This window comes from Podarcis muralis, chromosome 3 (assembly GCF_964188315.1).
Source record: "Podarcis muralis chromosome 3, rPodMur119.hap1.1, whole genome shotgun sequence".
Taxonomy (NCBI): Eukaryota; Metazoa; Chordata; class Lepidosauria; order Squamata; family Lacertidae; genus Podarcis; species Podarcis muralis.
In genome coordinates, this window is record NC_135657.1 from 111,367,104 (window position 1) to 111,385,237 (window position 18,134).

The window sequence follows — 18,134 nt, forward strand, 5'->3', positions numbered from 1 at the left end:
CCCTAACAGGTGCTGATCAAATACTATTACATTCTATTAAAAGGAAAATTCTATTCCCTGTTTTCATTTCCCTTTATAAAGGGGAAACTAAGTAAATGCATTTGAACGTTATTTAATTTTTAACGCTTTTAGTCCAATTTGGACGTTAGGGAGCGTCTCCAAACTCACAGAACCAGACGGCGGGGCAATAAGTTTCGCTGGCAGGAATTAATCCAAAACGGAATCCCTTCTTCCGAGGCGACGGAGGCTACGCCGTGCAAACACCGGCCAGGCTCATCCAAGAGAGGCGAACAATTTCTTGCCATGAGGTGGAAAGAAACGGAGCCTGAGACAAATAAAACACTGGGGAAACTCCACCAGCACACGAAGAAGGATGCGCTGTGTTTCAACAGATCTAAAAGGCATCGAGCCGAAGAAAGGCCACTTTAGTTTCTGACATATTTTACATGCACATACCGCAGAACAGATTTGAATCTGGGTAAATCTGAGAGCCTTTCCTCCTCCAGGGAAAAGCACTTGGCGATTCTCTTCTCCCGCTTGCAGAAATTGGGAGAGGGTTGAGTTCCTTCGCCCTACCCCAGCTTCTGGGTCAAACATTTGTTATGGATTGCTGCAATCTGACATATTTCATTTTATTATTTTATTTTAAAACCCCACCCGCCAAATAAACACGCCATTGAGCGCGCTGTTAAATACCTCTGGATACGTGAATTTTACCAAAATGCTCGCCTCTTCTTTGGCCTGGAGTTGTTTTCCAGAAAACCCACCTCCATCCTTAATCAGAGGGAGAATTGCCCTGTCTAAATACCCCTGGCTGACTGTCCTTAGGCATTTTTTTGACTCGGCCCTGAAGTCCCACTGGGTCCAATGAGACTTATTTCCCAGTAAATCTTCGTAGGCTTCGGATTCCCCAAACTAAATGGCGGAGGGGGAAAGGAAAGAGGGGAATAATTCTGGACTTCCCAAACCAGAATGGTTTCCCCTTATTTGCATTTAAAAACAAAAGCAGCTCCTCAACCCCTTAAGACGGGGCGCGGAGTGGGGAATCGGCCCAGTTGCGGTCAGCCCGCGCCTTCCTCCCTTTTGCAAACAAAGCAATATATAGGAAAGAGGGGCATCGATCCCAAATTAATCCACCGAGGAGGGACGGAGCAGCCTCGGCAACGGCCAGCCTGGAATTCTGTTCAACTAGCATATTTGTTAATGATTCCAAAGGGGGGGGAGGGGAGGGGGGAGGGGAGGAGGGGAGCCCCCCCCAGCAATTGCTCAGGTTTGTTCAATTTCATATCGCTAATTTCGAAAGGCAACCCTCGCAGATGCTCATTGCAATATCCGCCCCGCATTATCTTAGCTAATAAATTTGACCTATTGTTCGTTTGTTAAAATGATGTCACCACGGAACAGTCCCTAAGCTCCTATTCCAATGAATTAGGCCTTTATTGAAACCCGGGAGCCAATGGGAGGAGAGAGGCTTGTTTGGGGTGGCCAATGGCAGCTGCGGGAGAGAAATTAGAAGCAGGAACTCCAGGTTTGGTTCAAAAAAAGATGACAGAGAGCCTGGCGAGCTGGACCAGTCTTGGCAAAGTTTCAGTGTGACATCCATACAAACCAAGAGGACCTTACATGGATCTACTGTGAAATAAGGAAGGGGAGCGTTTTTATAGGGGAATTCTTACGGTGTTGTTGTTGTTGTTGTGTTTTTTTTTAGGTTCTTTTTTTTTTTTTACCCCTTCTCCTTTCGTTTGAGCCAATATTTCTAATTCACCAAGGATGGATCAGCAAACGAACACGCAGACCCCGCACCAACACGAACCCATCAGCTTCGGGATTGATCAGATTTTAAACAGTTCCGACCAGGAGACCCCTTCGCAACCCGCCCCGCGAGGATCAGACGTCGGCGGCGGCGGCAGCGCGAATTACCTAGGCAGCCCCGTGGGCAGCCGGACGGGCGCCCCGTACCCTTCTCTCCCAGGCGCCTTCCCTGGCATCGGGGCGCCCTTCGAGGACTCTGGATCTTACAGTGTGAATCTCAGCTTGGCTCCATCTGGCGTGATCAGGGTGCCAGCTCATAGACCCATCCCTGGGGCAGTGCCACCTCCCATTTCTAGTGCCATACCAGCCATGCCAGCTGTACCCAGCCTTGGCAGCCTCAACTTCCCCTGGATGGAAAGCAGCAGGCGGTTCGTCAAGGACAGATTCACAGGTAAGCGGAGGGGTGGTTGGGATGCGAGCGGGAGGGAGGGGGGTGTCTCAGAGGCACGACCCCGGGAGAAAGAGAGAGGAGAGAGAAAGAGGACGAACTTCAGCCCGCAAGTTCCTTTCGCAGCGTGTTTCCAAAGCGTCCGTGCTTCTAAAAATTATACTGATGTATGTATACATACATACATACATACATACATACATTGCGCACACAGGCGCTCTGCCTCAATATCATGCACCTTCAACAGGGCGAAAGAAATCTCCTTAAAAAAAACAAAAACCCAATTCAGTTTTGTGCGTCGTGTAGAGAGAGATAAATATTCCCATTTTGCTGATGTGGAATGTGTTTGTGTGTCTAAGTGAGGGAGACGGTTGATCAGTTTGTGGTACCAAGTTGTGGTTTCAGTATTTGGGTGGCCAGGACTGAGACGCAAACATTCTACTTATTCCCTTTTTATGTTTGTTTCTTAGGGGTTTTCTTTTCTTTAAAAATCACCGTAAATAGTGACGGCCTGGAAAGCTGTCCCCGCGCCACTAATCTGAATCGACCCCCAGCGCTCAGAATTCAAAGCCTCGATTCCAATTCATGGTTTTGTGGGGCTGATTTGTTTAAATCGCAGTGTACAAGGAGAGAGGGGAAGGCGAGGGAATCGCCGTGCCTAATCTGATTACAGAATGTAAGAGAGGGGGCTGGAGGCGGAGAACAGGCAGCTAAAAACTAAATGAGAAAGCTAGGGTGGTAATTTAAATATCTTCGAATCCAACGCGGATTAGATGAAGGACGAGGAAACGGGGAGATGGGCATGGTTAGAAAATCCCCTTGCAAATAAGCCCCCTCCCCTTATGAATGTGGTGGTGTTTCACTTCAGGGTGAAGGCATTTATTTGTGGAGGGGGGGGGGTAGTTGAGGTGCCCATCAGCAAATCTTAGGATAAGCAGACAGAGAAAATGAATGTGATAACCCTTTAAACTTGGAGAGGCACTATATTAAATGTGATTATCATCATCACTTGCTGGCTTGGTGAGCATATTTCCTAGCCAGGAATGTACTCAATTTGGCCAGTTCCTGATAACGGAAACTCTTATTTCCACTATTGCTTAACAGCTTCTCCTCCATCCATCCATCTCTCTTTCTCTCTTCAAGGCTGTTCTTAGCCCGTCCCTGTTTTGGGTGGATGAGATGTGCTTTTTTTTTGTTTCTACACCACATACCTTAACTTGCGCGCCCGCCTTCTCTGCGCTTCCAAATTAATGGGTCCAGAATAACTTCGATTCCCTTTCACAAAGTCTCTCTAGGGAGGGCTTGAATCCCCACGTCACCCATAATCATGGACTGGTTGGGGGGGAGGGTGGTCATGGGCGGAACAAGCCACCCACTTTTGCCACCCGGCTAGTTACTGGGGAGGAATGTCACACAGCACTAAGAGAACTAAACTAATCCATGTTAAGCGCGCTTGAATGGGCGCCTCAAGGCGCTCTCCTGCGATGCTTTCTCTTACCACGTCCAACTCTCGAGGCCTGCTAAGATGCTTCCCAGGCGGAGTTTATCGGCCATCAAAGCACTGTTGGCTTATAGAGGGAAGAGAAATGACGCCCCTCTGCCCCCTCCCTCCCTGTGCTGCCCTGGGGCCCCCTAGCCTGGTTGGGGCAGGGCTCCCGTCTGTTTCTCTCTCTGCCCCCCGTTCCTTTGCGCGTCTCTCTCACCCTGCCCCCGTCTTCTGTCCTAGCGGCGGCGGCGCTCACTCCTTTCACGGTGACGCGGCGGATCGGGCACCCTTACCAGAACCGCACCCCGCCCAAGCGCAAGAAGCCGCGCACGTCCTTCTCCCGGGTGCAGATCTGCGAGCTGGAGAAGCGCTTCCACCGGCAGAAATACCTGGCCTCGGCCGAGAGGGCGGCGCTCGCCAAGTCGCTCAAGATGACCGACGCGCAAGTCAAGACCTGGTTCCAGAACCGCAGGACCAAGTGGCGGTGAGTCGGTGGGTCAGTGGATGGCTGTGGGGTGGGGTGGGGGACCGAAGGAGTAAATGGGGAGGGTGGGGAGGGAGCAGGATACCTAGGGATCGGGACCTCCTCTGCTTCCTGCCCTCCGCCCTGACACCTTCCTCTGTCGCCACAAATGGAGTTGGTGAAAGGAATGGTGCTGAAATGGACAGCGACCGCGGAGGAAGAGCGCAGCGCTCTAATTCTAGCGGCGTGTGACTTCTCGTTTACTGGACAGAGTGGTAGAAGCGAAATTAAACAGAGCCCTAATTTATTCGGGGAGCGGGTGAGAATCTTTTCTCCCCACACCGTGATTATGAAACACCCTTTCTCATGCTACAGAGCCCAACGCCAAATCCCAAAGTCCTTCCACAGGCACCCCGCGCTATTTTGGGCCCATCCGACTCTCTCTTTCCCTGAAAAGGAGGCGTTTGCCCTCCTTCCGCCGGCATCCTAAACGCGCGATCCTGAAAAGCGGAGCACGCACACATAGAGCCCGTTCTAGACATCCCCTTTCATCCAGCGACCTCAGGCCCATTGGTTTGGAAGGTAGGATCTAGGTAATGACAGGCAAAAAAAACCCTCACTCTGCGCACATTCTGTTCACGATAAATGCATCACGGTGTATCTATGGAGTTTTTGTTTGTTTTGGTAGAAATTAAGGGAGACGACCACAGTACCAGGCAATAAATAATAATAATAATAATAATAATAATAATAATAATAATAATAATAATAATAATTAATAATAATAATAATAATACAGCGCGGATCCGGGAGTTAATAAAGAGGAATTCGCTCTCTCAGTAAAGGTGAATCCGCAAAGAGATCCGTACAACATTGTGGCTCCTTCGCGGAATTAATAGTCAGGCGAGGACGGACACGGGTTTACACGCATTTCAAAAAGGATTAGAGATTGTTCCATGGACAAAAGGCCTGTCTGTGCCAGCAATGGGGAGCTTGAGATCTTCCAGTTGTTCCTGGACTCCCATCATCCCTGACCATGGACTACCTGGCTGGAGCTGATGGGAGTTGGAGTCTAACACCCCCCCACACACATTCCTTGCCTTTTGCTATGGAAACTAAGCAGAACTTCCAGGTTCAGGGGCAATGTATCTCTGAAACCCGAGCGTCTGCTGAGACGTGGGAGGCTGTCGCTTGTATCCTCTTGCTTGTGCTGCCCGGATGATCGCTGCTGGATGTAAAATGCTGGACTGATCCAGCCAGGGGCTTCTGATTTATTTGGCTTCCAGGCGCGCAGAGGCACCGAGAAAAGCGTTTCCAGGGCCCATCGCCTTGGTAGGGGGTCAATGGCAAAATGGGAGTTGGGGGAAAGGGTTAACTACCTTCCCATGCTCCGTGGTCCCAATTCAGACCCCCTTCCCTGATTCTTCTTGTCCTAAAGAATCCCGGAGTTCAAAGATGCTTTTGAAATCACCTGTCCTGTGACTCTCGGCAACACCCCGAAACTGCTGTCTCAGTGGCGCAAACGGAGCGCAGGAGTGCATTCAAAACCCTCCACTCCGCGACCGTCCATTTACTCTTTACACCAACGCGCAAGGCTGAGCTCCGAGCGCAGTAAAAAAATATACCCACCCTTTTATTTCCCCAAAGTTTTGGCGCCTTGATTTGCTCTTCAAGTGTTCTTGAGAGCTACTGGACACACATATATGTACCTATATATTTGTGTGTGTGTGTGTCTTTTGAATGGCAACACCCTACTCGGAAGTAAACTATGCTGACTTCCGTGGCAGTTCTTGCTTTTCCGAGTAAGCAGGGCGCAGAAGGCTCAAGCCTTTGGAGGCCGGATCTGCTCTCCTGGGAGGTTTGCTCGACGCCTGTCGGCTCAGAATCGTTTCCACTCTCCTTTGAGGCTGCGAACCTCTCCAAGGCCGCTGTTACTTGCAACTCTTTCTTTGTATTAGCGACGCTGACTACGCCTCGTCCTCCTCCGCTGTAGGACACCCGATTAATGGAAATGGACTCGCTTTGCGGTTGCAACGAGCGCCTGGGCCCTCGGACAAAAATGCCGATATAATTATTGTATTTGTGTTAACGGCGCGACAACGTGAATGCTACGCTCATAGTAATGCTATAAAAACAACAATAACAATATTATTATTATTATTAGCTATTCTTTTTAAAATTATTTTTTATTGAAACCTTTCAGCATAGACTACAATAAAAACAGATTAATCCAAAAAGGAAAAAAGAAAATAACATGAAATATTATCATCATTTGGATTAAGAGATCTAAATCCCGGGTCACAAACTGGAAACATTACAAGAGGAACAACCGATTCTGTTTCCTCTGGAAATCTGTTGGACAGGGTCCAATGCGCAAGGTTGCTATATCTTCTTAAGTCCGCCTTTCCCAAGGTTTGGTATCGCTGTCCCATTTATAGGGTGGGGAAAAAAACCATAGGGATCCACTTTTGGCATCTCGGCGCATAATAGCTTCCAGGCTCCTTCGTTTGCGACCCTAAACAGACGGAGGTGGGGCGAGAGCAGGGATTCGGCGCTGATTTCCTACCCGCATTCCTCACCCTTCGCCTAAAATCAAACCCCAAAATAAAATAAAACAAAAACCTCGACCGCCTACAATCATCATTGAAATGCTTCTGGACATTTTATGCACCGCTGATTCAGAGTCCGCATTACGCCTCGTCATTTGTAGCAGCGCAAAGGCAGGTCCGGAGATCGTTTCACGTCGCTTGGCCACCAAAACGAGCGAGCAAAGTTCCTAGGAAAATAGGCTGGAATAGATGAGCTGATAAATAAAAAAAGCTCCTTCCTTTCCCCTCCAGTCTCTCTAAAAACAAATATCCACCCGCCAAAACAAAAGCCTTTTAATTCAGCTTTTGAAAAGGAAGCCTTTCGGTCTGAAAAATGCGAAATACGTTTAAATGTTATTTTATTTTTTGGTTATAAATTTGGGCATTGTGAGGGGGAGAAGTGAGAGGGGGCGTGAGGGAAGTTTTGTAGCTGGAAATTGTTTGGAAAGGGTAGAGACCCCCCCCCCCCACCTCCCGTTATTGCAAAGGGTTGTGTTCCACATTTGAAAAATCAAAGCACTGTTCCATTTCCCCCAGTCTCGCCCCAGATGACTTGAGGGGCTCCTGCCGGATTCAGCCGGTCATTCACGGCTCTCCCCGGTCCCCCGCGTCTCGGTCAGAAATCATGCGCCTCTTTTCGAAAACTCAGGGTTTATTTTTGTTCCCCGCCTCTGCAATCGATGACGATGATTCCGATCCCCTCCTATGGAAATGCAACCGGCGTTTGAAGAACTGACCAGCAGCGGCAAAGGCCGCGATCGCCGCCGTCCGCGGTTCAGGGAAGAGGCCTCGGCCGCCGGATCGGTGCCCCGATAAAAAAAGACCAGGATCCGTAGGGATTCCTGGGGAAATGCGTTGGAAGGCGAAAAGCCTTGTTGAATGCCGGTGGCGATTGCGGGGCAAGAAGGAGGCTTACTCGCGAGGAAGTCGCCCCGCGTAGAAATCCGCGGCTCGGATTTCCGGGGAAACTGGCCTAGCTGCGCAGAGCGCAGATGCGGGAGGAAGGGGTTTTTCCATCCCGGTGCCTTTTCGACTCCGTTTTTGAGCGGCCACAGGAGTCAAAGTGGTTCAGGGACTCCGGTCCTCACCCAGTCGACCCGTTCCTACTTTCCCAAACGGCGGTGAGTTCCAAGGAGGCTTCACAGCGGCGCTTAAAAGCGCCAACGAAGAAAGGCGTTTGGCGCCGAGATGTCCCATCCGCGGGCATTTCAAGGAGAATTTGCGCCTTTTGGGGTTAAAATTGGGCAGGCTATTTCCACCTGGCTTCCCGGGCTAGTGACCTCTGGGAGCGCCTCCAAATTTGGCCCAAATTCAGGAGAGATCGCTTTTGGAGAGCGGAGCAAGTCCGCGCGCCTGTGTAGACGCGCCGCGTCTCCATCTCGGGCGCATCATTTCGCGGTTTCCTTTTCGTCGCGCTTTCTTGTTGGAAGGGACAAGCGAGACTGAAAGTTACGGGTGCGGGAAACCAAGGCTAACGCCTGCGCTAGTTGGGCTCAAGGAATCTCAAATCCACGGGCTGCGGATCGGGCGCTGAATCAGCCTAGAAACCAAGTCCTTCGGATTAACGGGTTCATGGCTCGCCCAGGCCTGACCTCCTTGCCTCAGTTTCTCTTCTGCAGTCCTCCCCCGCCCATTTATCCTTGAATTCCTCTGATAAATTCTCGTACAAAGCGGGCCTTTCCTGCCCCACTTAAATTATGGGGATGCCCAGGTTTGCGCACAGGTCTACGTTTGCTGACTTACTTTGCGGGAGGGAGGGAGGAATGGGATGGGAGGGGGTCGCCTCTTTTAGGGGTGGTATTGCTCTGCTTTGGAGTGCGTAGAGAAGGAATTTTTTTTGGGGGGGGTGTCGTCCAGTTTGGGAAACGTTGGGATGTGCGGCTCTCGTGTTTACTGAATGTCCCTCCTGGTTTTCTCGCGCCAAGTTTCTGGCGCGCGCCCGGCCTTGATTTGTGGGCGGCAGGTGCGAAGCAATAGCAGTTGGAATAAATCGCGGAAAAAGAGGCACTTTTCTGCTTCTTTGGAGGGGCGGAAAAGGGAGGAGGTGGTGTCTGTGCCACGATCCGGCTAAAACAGCCGGGGGCGATTCCTTGACGCGCCTGTCGCTTGGGGCGCCCAGGATGGGGGAACGGAAAGTCCTCGACGTGGTGGGGTGGGCCGGCCGCCATCTGAGCCCCATCTGAGCAAGCTGCGCTCCCTGAAAGCCGCACCCCCCTCGCAGAAGGCAGAATTATTATTTAAACGAATAAAAGGACCCTGCTAATTCGGAGCCCGTGGAAACTGTTCCGGCGAGCCAAAGGGATGCCACTGTGCAACCCGCTTGGGAGTAAAGCTCCACCGAACGCCTTCTTCTCTCCCGAGGAGGCCTGAGTCGCGCTGCTCGACCGGGGGAGTTGAGCAAACTTAACCCCTTCTGAGTAAACCTGGGGCCCTCTCTCCAGGCTACAAATCCTCTCTACCCGTCTTTTTTTGAACTCGGTGGGGAGGGCGGCCTTCTGAGTGAGAATCCGGGTGGAATTTGCGCTGTCCAAAGAGAGAGAGAGAGAAAAAAGTGTTTCGTTTGGGCTGGAAGGAAGCGGGCGGCCGGTGGCGCAGGAAACCCTCGGTTTCCCCTCGACGGCCACGGAAGGCGAGCGCGGGCTTTGCTTGGGCGTCGACGGCTACCTAGCGAGGGGACCTTCTGAGCTGTGCCTTTTTTCCTCCTTAGGAGACAGACGGCGGAGGAGAGGGAAGCCGAGAGGCAACAGGCCAGCCGGCTGATGCTGCAGCTCCAACACGACGCCTTCCAGAAGTCCCTCAACGACTCCATCCAGCCCGACCCGCTCTGCCTGCACAACTCCTCGCTCTTCGCGCTGCAGAACCTCCAGCCCTGGGAAGAGGAAGGCTCCAAGATCCCGCCCGTCACCTCCCTGGTGTAAAAGGATCTTGGCCCGGGCCGGCGGGCGGGCCTCGGAAAGGCAGACACCCTCCTCCACCTCTCCCTGCATGAACCGAAGGCCGAAACTCAGCAAAGAAGGTGCTCCGACCAAAAAAAAAAAAAACCCCACAACCGCGAAAAGGACCGAGGACGGGAAGCGGTCCGAGGACGCGAGTGCGCGCTGGCCGCGGGGAGGGGTGATCCCACTTCTGACACCAGTGTTGCTGCCGCCGCTGGCGATGGACCCTCGCGGAGGCCCTCCGTATCCCTGGAGGGGACTGCATGGATTATTGTATGAGGAATGCTCTCGCCAGCCATATTCCCACCCCTCCACCCTGCCCACCGCCGCCACCAAGCAAGAACTACTTGGCTGGTTCTTGCCAGCTCCTTCCAGCCTTGGAAGTTTCCCCAAGCCTCTCTCGGCGGCCCAGAAGCGAGAGAGAAGGTCGCAGATCTCGCCTCCCCCGGCGAAAGGCAAGAGCCCCACCATATATCTGAATTTTCCAAGGGCAAGCAAGCAAAGGAACGAACAACTAAACAAGAACTTTGCTTCGGTGTGTGTGTGAGTGAGTGAGCGAGTGAGCGAGCGAGAAACTCTTGGCTACTGCGCCAGGAAAACCAGGGCGCCCCTTCCCGCATTGCCTCCCCTGGGCTAGATCCCCGCTTCCCTACTCACCCGCAAGCGTCGATGGTGGGAGGGAGGGGATGCCCTCTTTCTGGGAAAGGTCTTGCCGGGTGCCTTCCGTTGCCCAGGCCTCCCAGTTCCTAATGGTTGGTGGCCGTCGAGGCGAAACAGCCCCGGCAGACATCGCAGAGATGTCTCCCAGCGGTGCCCCGGAGACAGGAGAAGGTGCGGGGGCGGAGAGAATGAAAGGGGGTCATTTCTGTGTGTGTCTGTAAAAAGAAAATGTGAATAATTTAATTTATTTATGCCTCGAGATGCCGAGCACTGTTAATACGCAGAGAGAGGACTTTGATATTTCTATGGAAAGCGGAACACATATTTTCGGTTGGCTCGAGAAAGGAGAATATAATAGGGGGCGCGCTTTCCTCCTTCCTCCGGCTCTTACCTTGGAAGGCCGGCCCTCCCACCCCGAAAACCACTTAGCAAAGGAAAATAAATCCATTATCTTAAGGAACCCTGTTAAGCTGAGAAGCCGCCCGCCCCCAGCTGTCTCCCAAGCGAAGCTAACGCCACCCGTAATTTATTCGCCACGGTAATAAGGGCTCCCCTTTCACGCCACGCAGACTTTCGGTTGCCTTTATTATGATTATTTTCCGCCCCAGCCTCCCCTTTCTGGCAGGATACGAAGATGGAGCGAGGCTGGTTGGAGCGGGGTTGGTGGTGGTGGGGGGGGGGGAGCAAAAAAAGAAAAGAAAGCAACCTCCCTCCCCATGTTTTCCCCCCCAAAATCCCATTGCGCAGCCGATGCCCTTTGCCCGCGACTGAAGTGGAGAGAAAGCGCCTTATGTTTCATAATAAAACTACGAAGGAAGAGCGGAGGTTGACCCAGACCGTGTATAATACTTTGTACTTGCTGAAGCGTGTAAATAAACGTTTTCTTTAAAAATGGTTCTGGTCTGAGCTGTGATTAAGGGAGCCTGAAACCTGGATTTTGATCGGCTAAAGTGGACTGAGGGGCTCAGTGTTTTCTCCTGCGCCGCTGAATCATCTCCCACCATCATAGGTAAAGGGACCCCTGACCATTAGGTCCAGTCGTGGCCTATTCTGGGGTTGCTGCGCTCATGTGGCCAGCATGACTAAGTCGCTTCTGGGGAACCAGAGCAGCGCACAGAAACACCGTTTACCTTCCCGCCGGAGCGGTACCTATTTATTAACTTGCACTTTGACGTGCTTTCAAACTGCTAGGTTGGCAGGAGCAGGGACCGAGCAACGGGAGCTCACTCCGTCGCGGGGATTCGAACCGCCGACCTTCTGATCGGCAAGTCCTAGGCTCTGTGGTTTAACCCACATGGATCTGGTGGCTGTGATGCACAGCTGGGCCACACCTGACCTAAGGTGTGTGGCGTAAATTTTCCTAGTGCTGCCTCCTTAAACCACAATTAATATTATTATCATTAGTACTGTAGTAGTATTCAGCAGTAATATAGGGATGGGGGGGGGAAAGGATGGAGACAAGTTAAGATTAGCTCTTATCTTTTTGGGCTGCACGTCACTGAATGGATTCTTCTCCAAATGGAGAGCCAGGGATAGCTCTCATAATATAATACTAATACTAATACTAATACTAATACTAATACTAATAATAACAACTTTTTCATTTATACCCTGCCCATTTGGCAGGGTGGCTTCGAAGACATAAAAACATAATAAAACATCACACATTAATAGTAGCAATCTGATCCAACATAAAAGTCAAAGTAACTTTAAAACAAACAACTTATGTCAAACAAAGCAACATTCAACAACCCATCAGAATCTAATAGTAGACATGAAAACTAAGCATCAGCAAATAGTAATTAAGCAGTTCAACCACAATAAAGAATTACCAATATAATCAATGAAAATAGAAGAAAATCACAATGCATAAAATTCTACAAAACACACAAAACCATGTAAAAGGACCAAAATGAGAAACAAAGATGTGCAACCTATAAAACTATCTATCTATCTATCTATCTATCTATCTATCTATCTATCTATCCCTGAATTCCTCTCTTCCCAGCTGCTGTTCTCAAAATCATAATCTGGGAAAGGCGAGGTTGGGCAAGGCAGGTGGAAACTCCATTGCCTGATGAGGAACAGAAAGTCTCTCTCCTCTCAGTTAGAAAACTAGCCTGTCAAGGAGCTGGCTAGACTTCAGGACTTCGCCTTCCCATGGTCCTTGCAGCAAGGGAAGCCCTCACAGCCGCCCGCAGCTGTGGTCTTCTTTCTGCAGATGGGGATGGACTTGCGGCTGGCTTGCATGGTCAACTCTCGACTGCCAGACTTGAGCTGCCTCACCCTCTGGGGTGTTGGGTGAGCAAAAGAGGAGGTGCGATGCATTTCTTTTTCTTAAATTTCTACACACCTTTTCTCCAGGGAGCTCGTGATTCCTCTCCTCCCTCTTCTTTTTGCCTGTGAAGGAGAAAAGAAAAGCTTCTCATTCACCTCCATTCACCCGTCTTGCATGGAGCAGCAGAACTGTTGGTCCTTCTAGTCAGTTGACAATTTATTTATTTTTTCTTCAATTTTTTTATTGGTTTTCACAACATTATAAACAAACAAACACATAAGTCAAACAAACATAAATCATAGCCTTATTGAAAATTACACTTATTAACATTGTTAAGTGACTTCCTCGCTTCCCCTTGGTTGAATTTCATTGCATATCTTTTTAACGGTTTTCCAAATCACAGTTCTTGTAAAATTTAACTTAAACATTAACATCCTTAGATCTTCACATTATGAAATTAAACATATTAATTCGACACTTAACATAAATAAAATCCTAAGCCAATGAAATGTCTGCAAGCTGTTTTCAGTTAATTTAACTTAACATATTTAACTAGGTAATCACTAAATTTAATCCACTCTTCCTGATACTCCTCCTCCTCCTGGTCGTGGACTCTTCCGGTTAGGTCAGCTAGCTCCGAAGAATCCATCATCTTCATCTGACATTCTTCTATCATTGGTAATTCTGGGGTTTTCCACTTTTTAGCTAACAAAATATGAGCCGCAGTTGTGGCATACAAAAATAATTTAAAATATTTCCTGGGGAATTCCAAACCTGTTATTCCAAGAAGAAAGGCCTCTGGTTTCTTTATAAATGTATATTTCAACATTTTTTTCAATTCATTATAAATCTTTTCCCAGAAGTCTTTCACCTTGGGACAGGTCCACCACATATGATAAAAGGTTCCTTCCTTTTCTTTACATTTCCAACATAGATTATCACAGTTATGATATATCTTTGCTAATTTTACAGGAGTCAAATACCATCTGTACATCATTTTCATTATATTTGTTGACAATTTAATTTCTGTAGGTGTGGAGGGGTAGTGATCCTGAGATATGTTAATCTCCCCCCCCCCCGTGTCACCTAGACACCAGAGTAAGACAGACAGACAGACAGAATGAATATATATTGAATATTGAAGCCATTTTGCAAATGTTTTAGACGAACTCTTCTCAGTGGGCAGCATCCATCCATTGCAGGAGAGGTGATGCTGTCCGCCTTGCTAGCTAGGTATATTGATACCCAAGATCTCTCTCTTTCTCTCCAGCCAAGAACTTTCTTGAGGACTCTCCCCCCTTCCTCATCCCTTTTGTTGCTGAAGAGGTACCTTCACCTTCAAAACCAGGAACCCCAAAGAACGAGGAAAAAGATATTAAACTCTCTTTCTGCAACCTATCAGAAACCTATTCTGCAGCCTTCTGCTTTGATTCTCAGTCAGGCATGGGCGTAGCCAGGAGTTTTGTTAGGGGGAACAGGCCTTTTGTCATGGGAGGCCCCAGAACTTCAGTTTGCTATGTATTTTTTAATTTATTTTTATTTATTTAGGGGGGCAGCTGCCCCTCCCTGCCCCCTGGCTATGCCCATGCAGTCGGGCCCCTCTTTCTTGCCCTCTTCCCTCCCTTGCTCTGCTTCTTTCTTCCTCTTTAGTTGTCTCAACCCAAAATCTCAGACTCCCTCTACTCTCACTCATCTCAGCCACTGCCCCAAAGCCTTTCTTCTGATTTTAATCTGAAAACTCCCCAAAGGCCCACATCCCAAACCTCCCTCGTTCCCCTGCCTTTATGGTACAACAGGGGTCAGCAAACGTTTTCAGCAGGGGGCCGGTCCACTGTCCCTCAGACCTTGTGAGGGGCCGGACTATATTTTGGAAAAAATAATAATGAACAAATTCCTATGCCCCACAAGTAACCCAGAGATGCATTTTAAATAAAAGCACACATTCTACTCATGTAAAAACACCAGGCAGCCCCCACAAATAACCCAGAGATGCATTTTAAATAAAAGCACGCATTCTACTCATGTTAAAACATGCTGATTCTCGGACCGTCTGCGGGCTGGATTTAGAAGGCAATTGGGCCAGATCTGGCCCCTGGGCCTTAGTTTACCTACCCATGTGGTACAACCTTCACCTCTTCATCCAGCACCCTCACTCCCCTTTCTCTGACTACATCCTAGTTTTCCTGTGTGTTTCTAGGAAAGCTTCTAAGAATAACCATTGTACTCATTTTAACTCTCCTAAACTGAAGCTGACATTTGCCTACTGTTTTCTTATTTTGTTTGTTTTCTGTTGTAGTCAATGTACTAATTCCCACTGATAGCATAACGTTTACTTCTGATTTATCTCTGCCCTCTGAGTTAACTTTTTGGGTGCCAAACTCTGGAGCGTATCCAGGTCTCGATGATGAAGGATCCACAAGACGGAGTGTTGGATTGCGTGCGAGAATTTCAGGTTTGTGTGCAAAAAGTGCACACTATGCAGTGTGCAAAACATACCTTCTCCAACAAATTTATTTGCAGACACATTATTGCTCTTCCCTTAGAATTTGCCAATCTACTGAGGCTACAAGTTGAGTGTGTTTGCATGTGGCAGGGAGGTTGGAGCTATGTAAAAGGTAAAGGGACCCCTGACAATTAGGTCCAGTCGTGGCCAACTCTGGGGTTGCGGCGCTCATCTCGCTTTATTGGTGGCCGAGGGAGCCAGCGTACAGCTTCTGGGTCATGTGGCCAGCATGACTAAGCCGCTTCTGGCGAACCAGAGCAGCACACGGAAACGCTGTTTACCTTCCCGCCGGAGAGGTACCTATTTATTAACTTGCACTTTGACGTGCTTTCAAACTGCTAGGTTGTCAGGAGCAGGGATCGAGCAACGGGAGCTCACCCCGTCATGGGGATTCGAACCGCCGACCTTCTGATCAGCAAGTCCTAGGCTCTGTGGTTTAACCCACAGCGCCACCCGCGTCCCAGCAGGGTGGAGCTAATGAACACCAAATACAGGCCAATATTTACATGCTTCTCTTCCCACACCCCCATTCCATGTGAAAATGGGGTCCTTTACCTTGCCTTTCCGCCATTTGTAATGTGAGCTCTTCTCTGCTGGCCTGAACTCTCCAAGCCTCTTTCAATAAGCTGCATTTATTTTGTGGCATCGATTGCTGGATCTCTGCCACCTGATCCATCTCAGGCAGGATGCTTCTGACTCTGAACGTCTTAAAAAAACCTGCACTCTTAAAAGGAGAACTTGCCACAGACGTGCTTCTTCTTCCCAGGATCCATCAGAAAGAGACAAAGGCTGAATGTTTGCAGTGGGGCAAAGTGCAAAGAAAGTTTTATTCAGTTCCGGGCCGGATAGAGGCCACTTCTAAGACGTGGAACTGGTTTATCAGCCATTCCTCCTCCCACTTTCAGGGAACCAGAGAACCGTAGGCTAGAGACCTGTAACATTGATCTTTCGGTCATTTGCCAGACTATAGTTCTCAGGATTCTTTAGGCAAAGCCGCAATAGTCACAATGAGCATCAAATCCATGTACATTTTCAGCACACATACCTATCTAATATGCCTTCGAAAGCTAGAAAGGAACTTCTGTTTGAGAGACAAACTTTACAAAGTCCAGAAAATGATGAAAATGAGGGGGAGGAGATTATTGGGTTGTTTTCGTTTTTTATTATGTATTTTGTGTTTTGATATTCTGATTTTATGTTGTAACCGCCCTGAGACTTGCAGGCAAAGGGTGGTATACAAAAAAAACAAACAAACAAACAAAATGATGATAATAATGATAATGATAATGATAAAACTACTACTACTAGGGATGCGGGTGGCACTGTGGGTTAAACCACAGAGCCTAGGACTTGCCGATCAGAAGGTCAGTGGTTCGAATCCCCGCGACGGGGTGAGCTCCCGTTGCTCTTTCCCTGCTCCTGCCAACCTAGCAGTTTGAAAGCACAGCAAAGTGCAAGTAGATAAATAGGTACCACTCTGGCGGGAAGGTAAATGGTGTTTCCGTGCGCTGCTCTGGTTCGCCAGAAGCAGCTTTGTCATGCTGGCCACATGAACCAGAAGCTGTCTGTGGACAACACTGGTTCCGTTAGCCAGTAAAGCGAGATGAGTGCCGCAACCCCAGAGTCTGCCACAACTGGACCTAATGGTCAGGGGTCCCTTTACCTTTTTACTACTACTACTACAACATCTTTCTGTTGGTGTAAGTCAGCTTTCCCCAACCTCAGATGTTTGGGACTACAGCTTCCATGAGCTCCTCTGCTGGTTAGAGCCTGATAGGAATTGTGGTCCCAAATCTGCAGAGGAAAGTGGAACTGGTGCTACCTGAAAAGCCTTCTGCTGCATTTGCTTTTCCTCCACCCAGCTTCCTCGGCATTTATTTGGAACTTCTTGGGCAGGGGTGTGAGCCAAAGGTCAAGAGTTAAAGACTTCTTGGCCTTCAGCTTTTATCTTGTGAGTCACAGCTAGAGCGGTGCACTTGGACACGAGAAAGTTTTGCACCTCGAGGCCCCAAGACCCACCCCCCGAAATACACACGGACACTTATATTAGTTTAAGTTTTGGGGCAAATTTTGGCCACAACTTTATTGAAATACAATCGCGTGAGAGGTATTGGCTTAGGCTTTGACTCCCCATTATAACAGACTCCACCTCTCAGGGTGATCGTCCAATGGGGTAAACCAAACGAGGGAGCTAGGTTGATGAGGACTAACCTAAGCTCACCTGTGGTCCTGGCATGTCCCTAGCCCCTCAAGCGAACGTCGGACGAGATCCAGGACCCCCAGATTCCTTTTATGGAATACCCAGTTCCTGGAGGGGCAGGTGATGGCCGCACCTCCCCTCCCCACAATCCAACTGAGCCAATGCCTAACCGCCACCTTACAAGTTGTGACGATTTGCTAAGAGGTAGGTGAAAACCAAATGGCTAAAGCCAATCTGCCAAATGGAAAAATTCCTACCCAGCCCCTGTTCCAAAACAGGTGACCCAAACCAAAGCAAGGCCAAGCGACTCGAGGGTGGGCGGGTGTTCAACAGTGTGAAGCAAGTGCCCCTCTTTGCGTCACACTGCCGTTTTTAAAGCCCCATGGATCACGCCACCCACTATTGGCTAAAATCGCCTGGTGTGATCCCAGGGGAATGGCCAGGACTTCATGCTCCTCCCAACCCCCATTTTAACCCTGTCAGCTGAGCTCTTGGGTCCCGCACGCAACCAGGACCCTCTGTTATGAGGATCCCATCTGCCAGAACCTACCACATCTCACATATGGGTGATAAAAACTTATATTTCTTCTCTCTTTGGCGATCACTCGTAGCCGAGTAAGATTGTCTTCCATTAACACGGTTTTTAACAATGAGTCCGTAAGTGACTGTGGAGGCCAATTCTGGACCCACACGTCCTTCCACAGTGGGGACATAGGTTTCTGGGCAGGAGTTGATCACGGTGTGGATTTGCCAAGTGTGCCTTCCTCTTAGCACATTTCTCCCTTGCATCCTGAGTTCGAGTGTCCTCAAAGTCCATGAC

The 18,134-nt window shown here is 49.2% G+C and overlaps 1 protein-coding gene across 1 annotated transcript; it reads left to right on the top strand.

Annotated features, from left to right (window-relative positions):
- The first annotated feature begins 1,358 nt into the window (after positions 1 to 1,358).
- On the top strand, positions 1,359 to 9,740 carry TLX3 (T cell leukemia homeobox 3). The gene is made up of 3 exons (XM_028721684.2): positions 1,359 to 2,203; positions 3,927 to 4,170; positions 9,445 to 9,740. The coding sequence occupies exons 1-3, from the start codon at positions 1,771 to 1,773 to the stop codon at positions 9,653 to 9,655; spliced, it is 888 nt and encodes a 295-aa protein (XP_028577517.1). The 5' UTR covers positions 1,359 to 1,770; the 3' UTR covers positions 9,656 to 9,740.
- The last annotated feature ends 8,394 nt before the right edge of the window (positions 9,741 to 18,134 follow it).

What these genes read in the sequence shown, in the direction of transcription:
- TLX3 (XM_028721684.2), top strand. Translation starts at nt 1,771, where the DNA reads ATGGATCAGCAAACGAACACGCAGACCCCGCACCAACACGAACCCATC. An exon ending in CGTCAAGGACAGATTCACAG is followed by an intron (nt 2,204 to 3,926) that starts GTAAGCGGAGGG and finishes CTTCTGTCCTAG; the next exon opens with CGGCGGCGGCGCTCACTCCT. An exon ending in AACCGCAGGACCAAGTGGCG is followed by an intron (nt 4,171 to 9,444) that starts GTGAGTCGGTGG and finishes TTTCCTCCTTAG; the next exon opens with GAGACAGACGGCGGAGGAGA.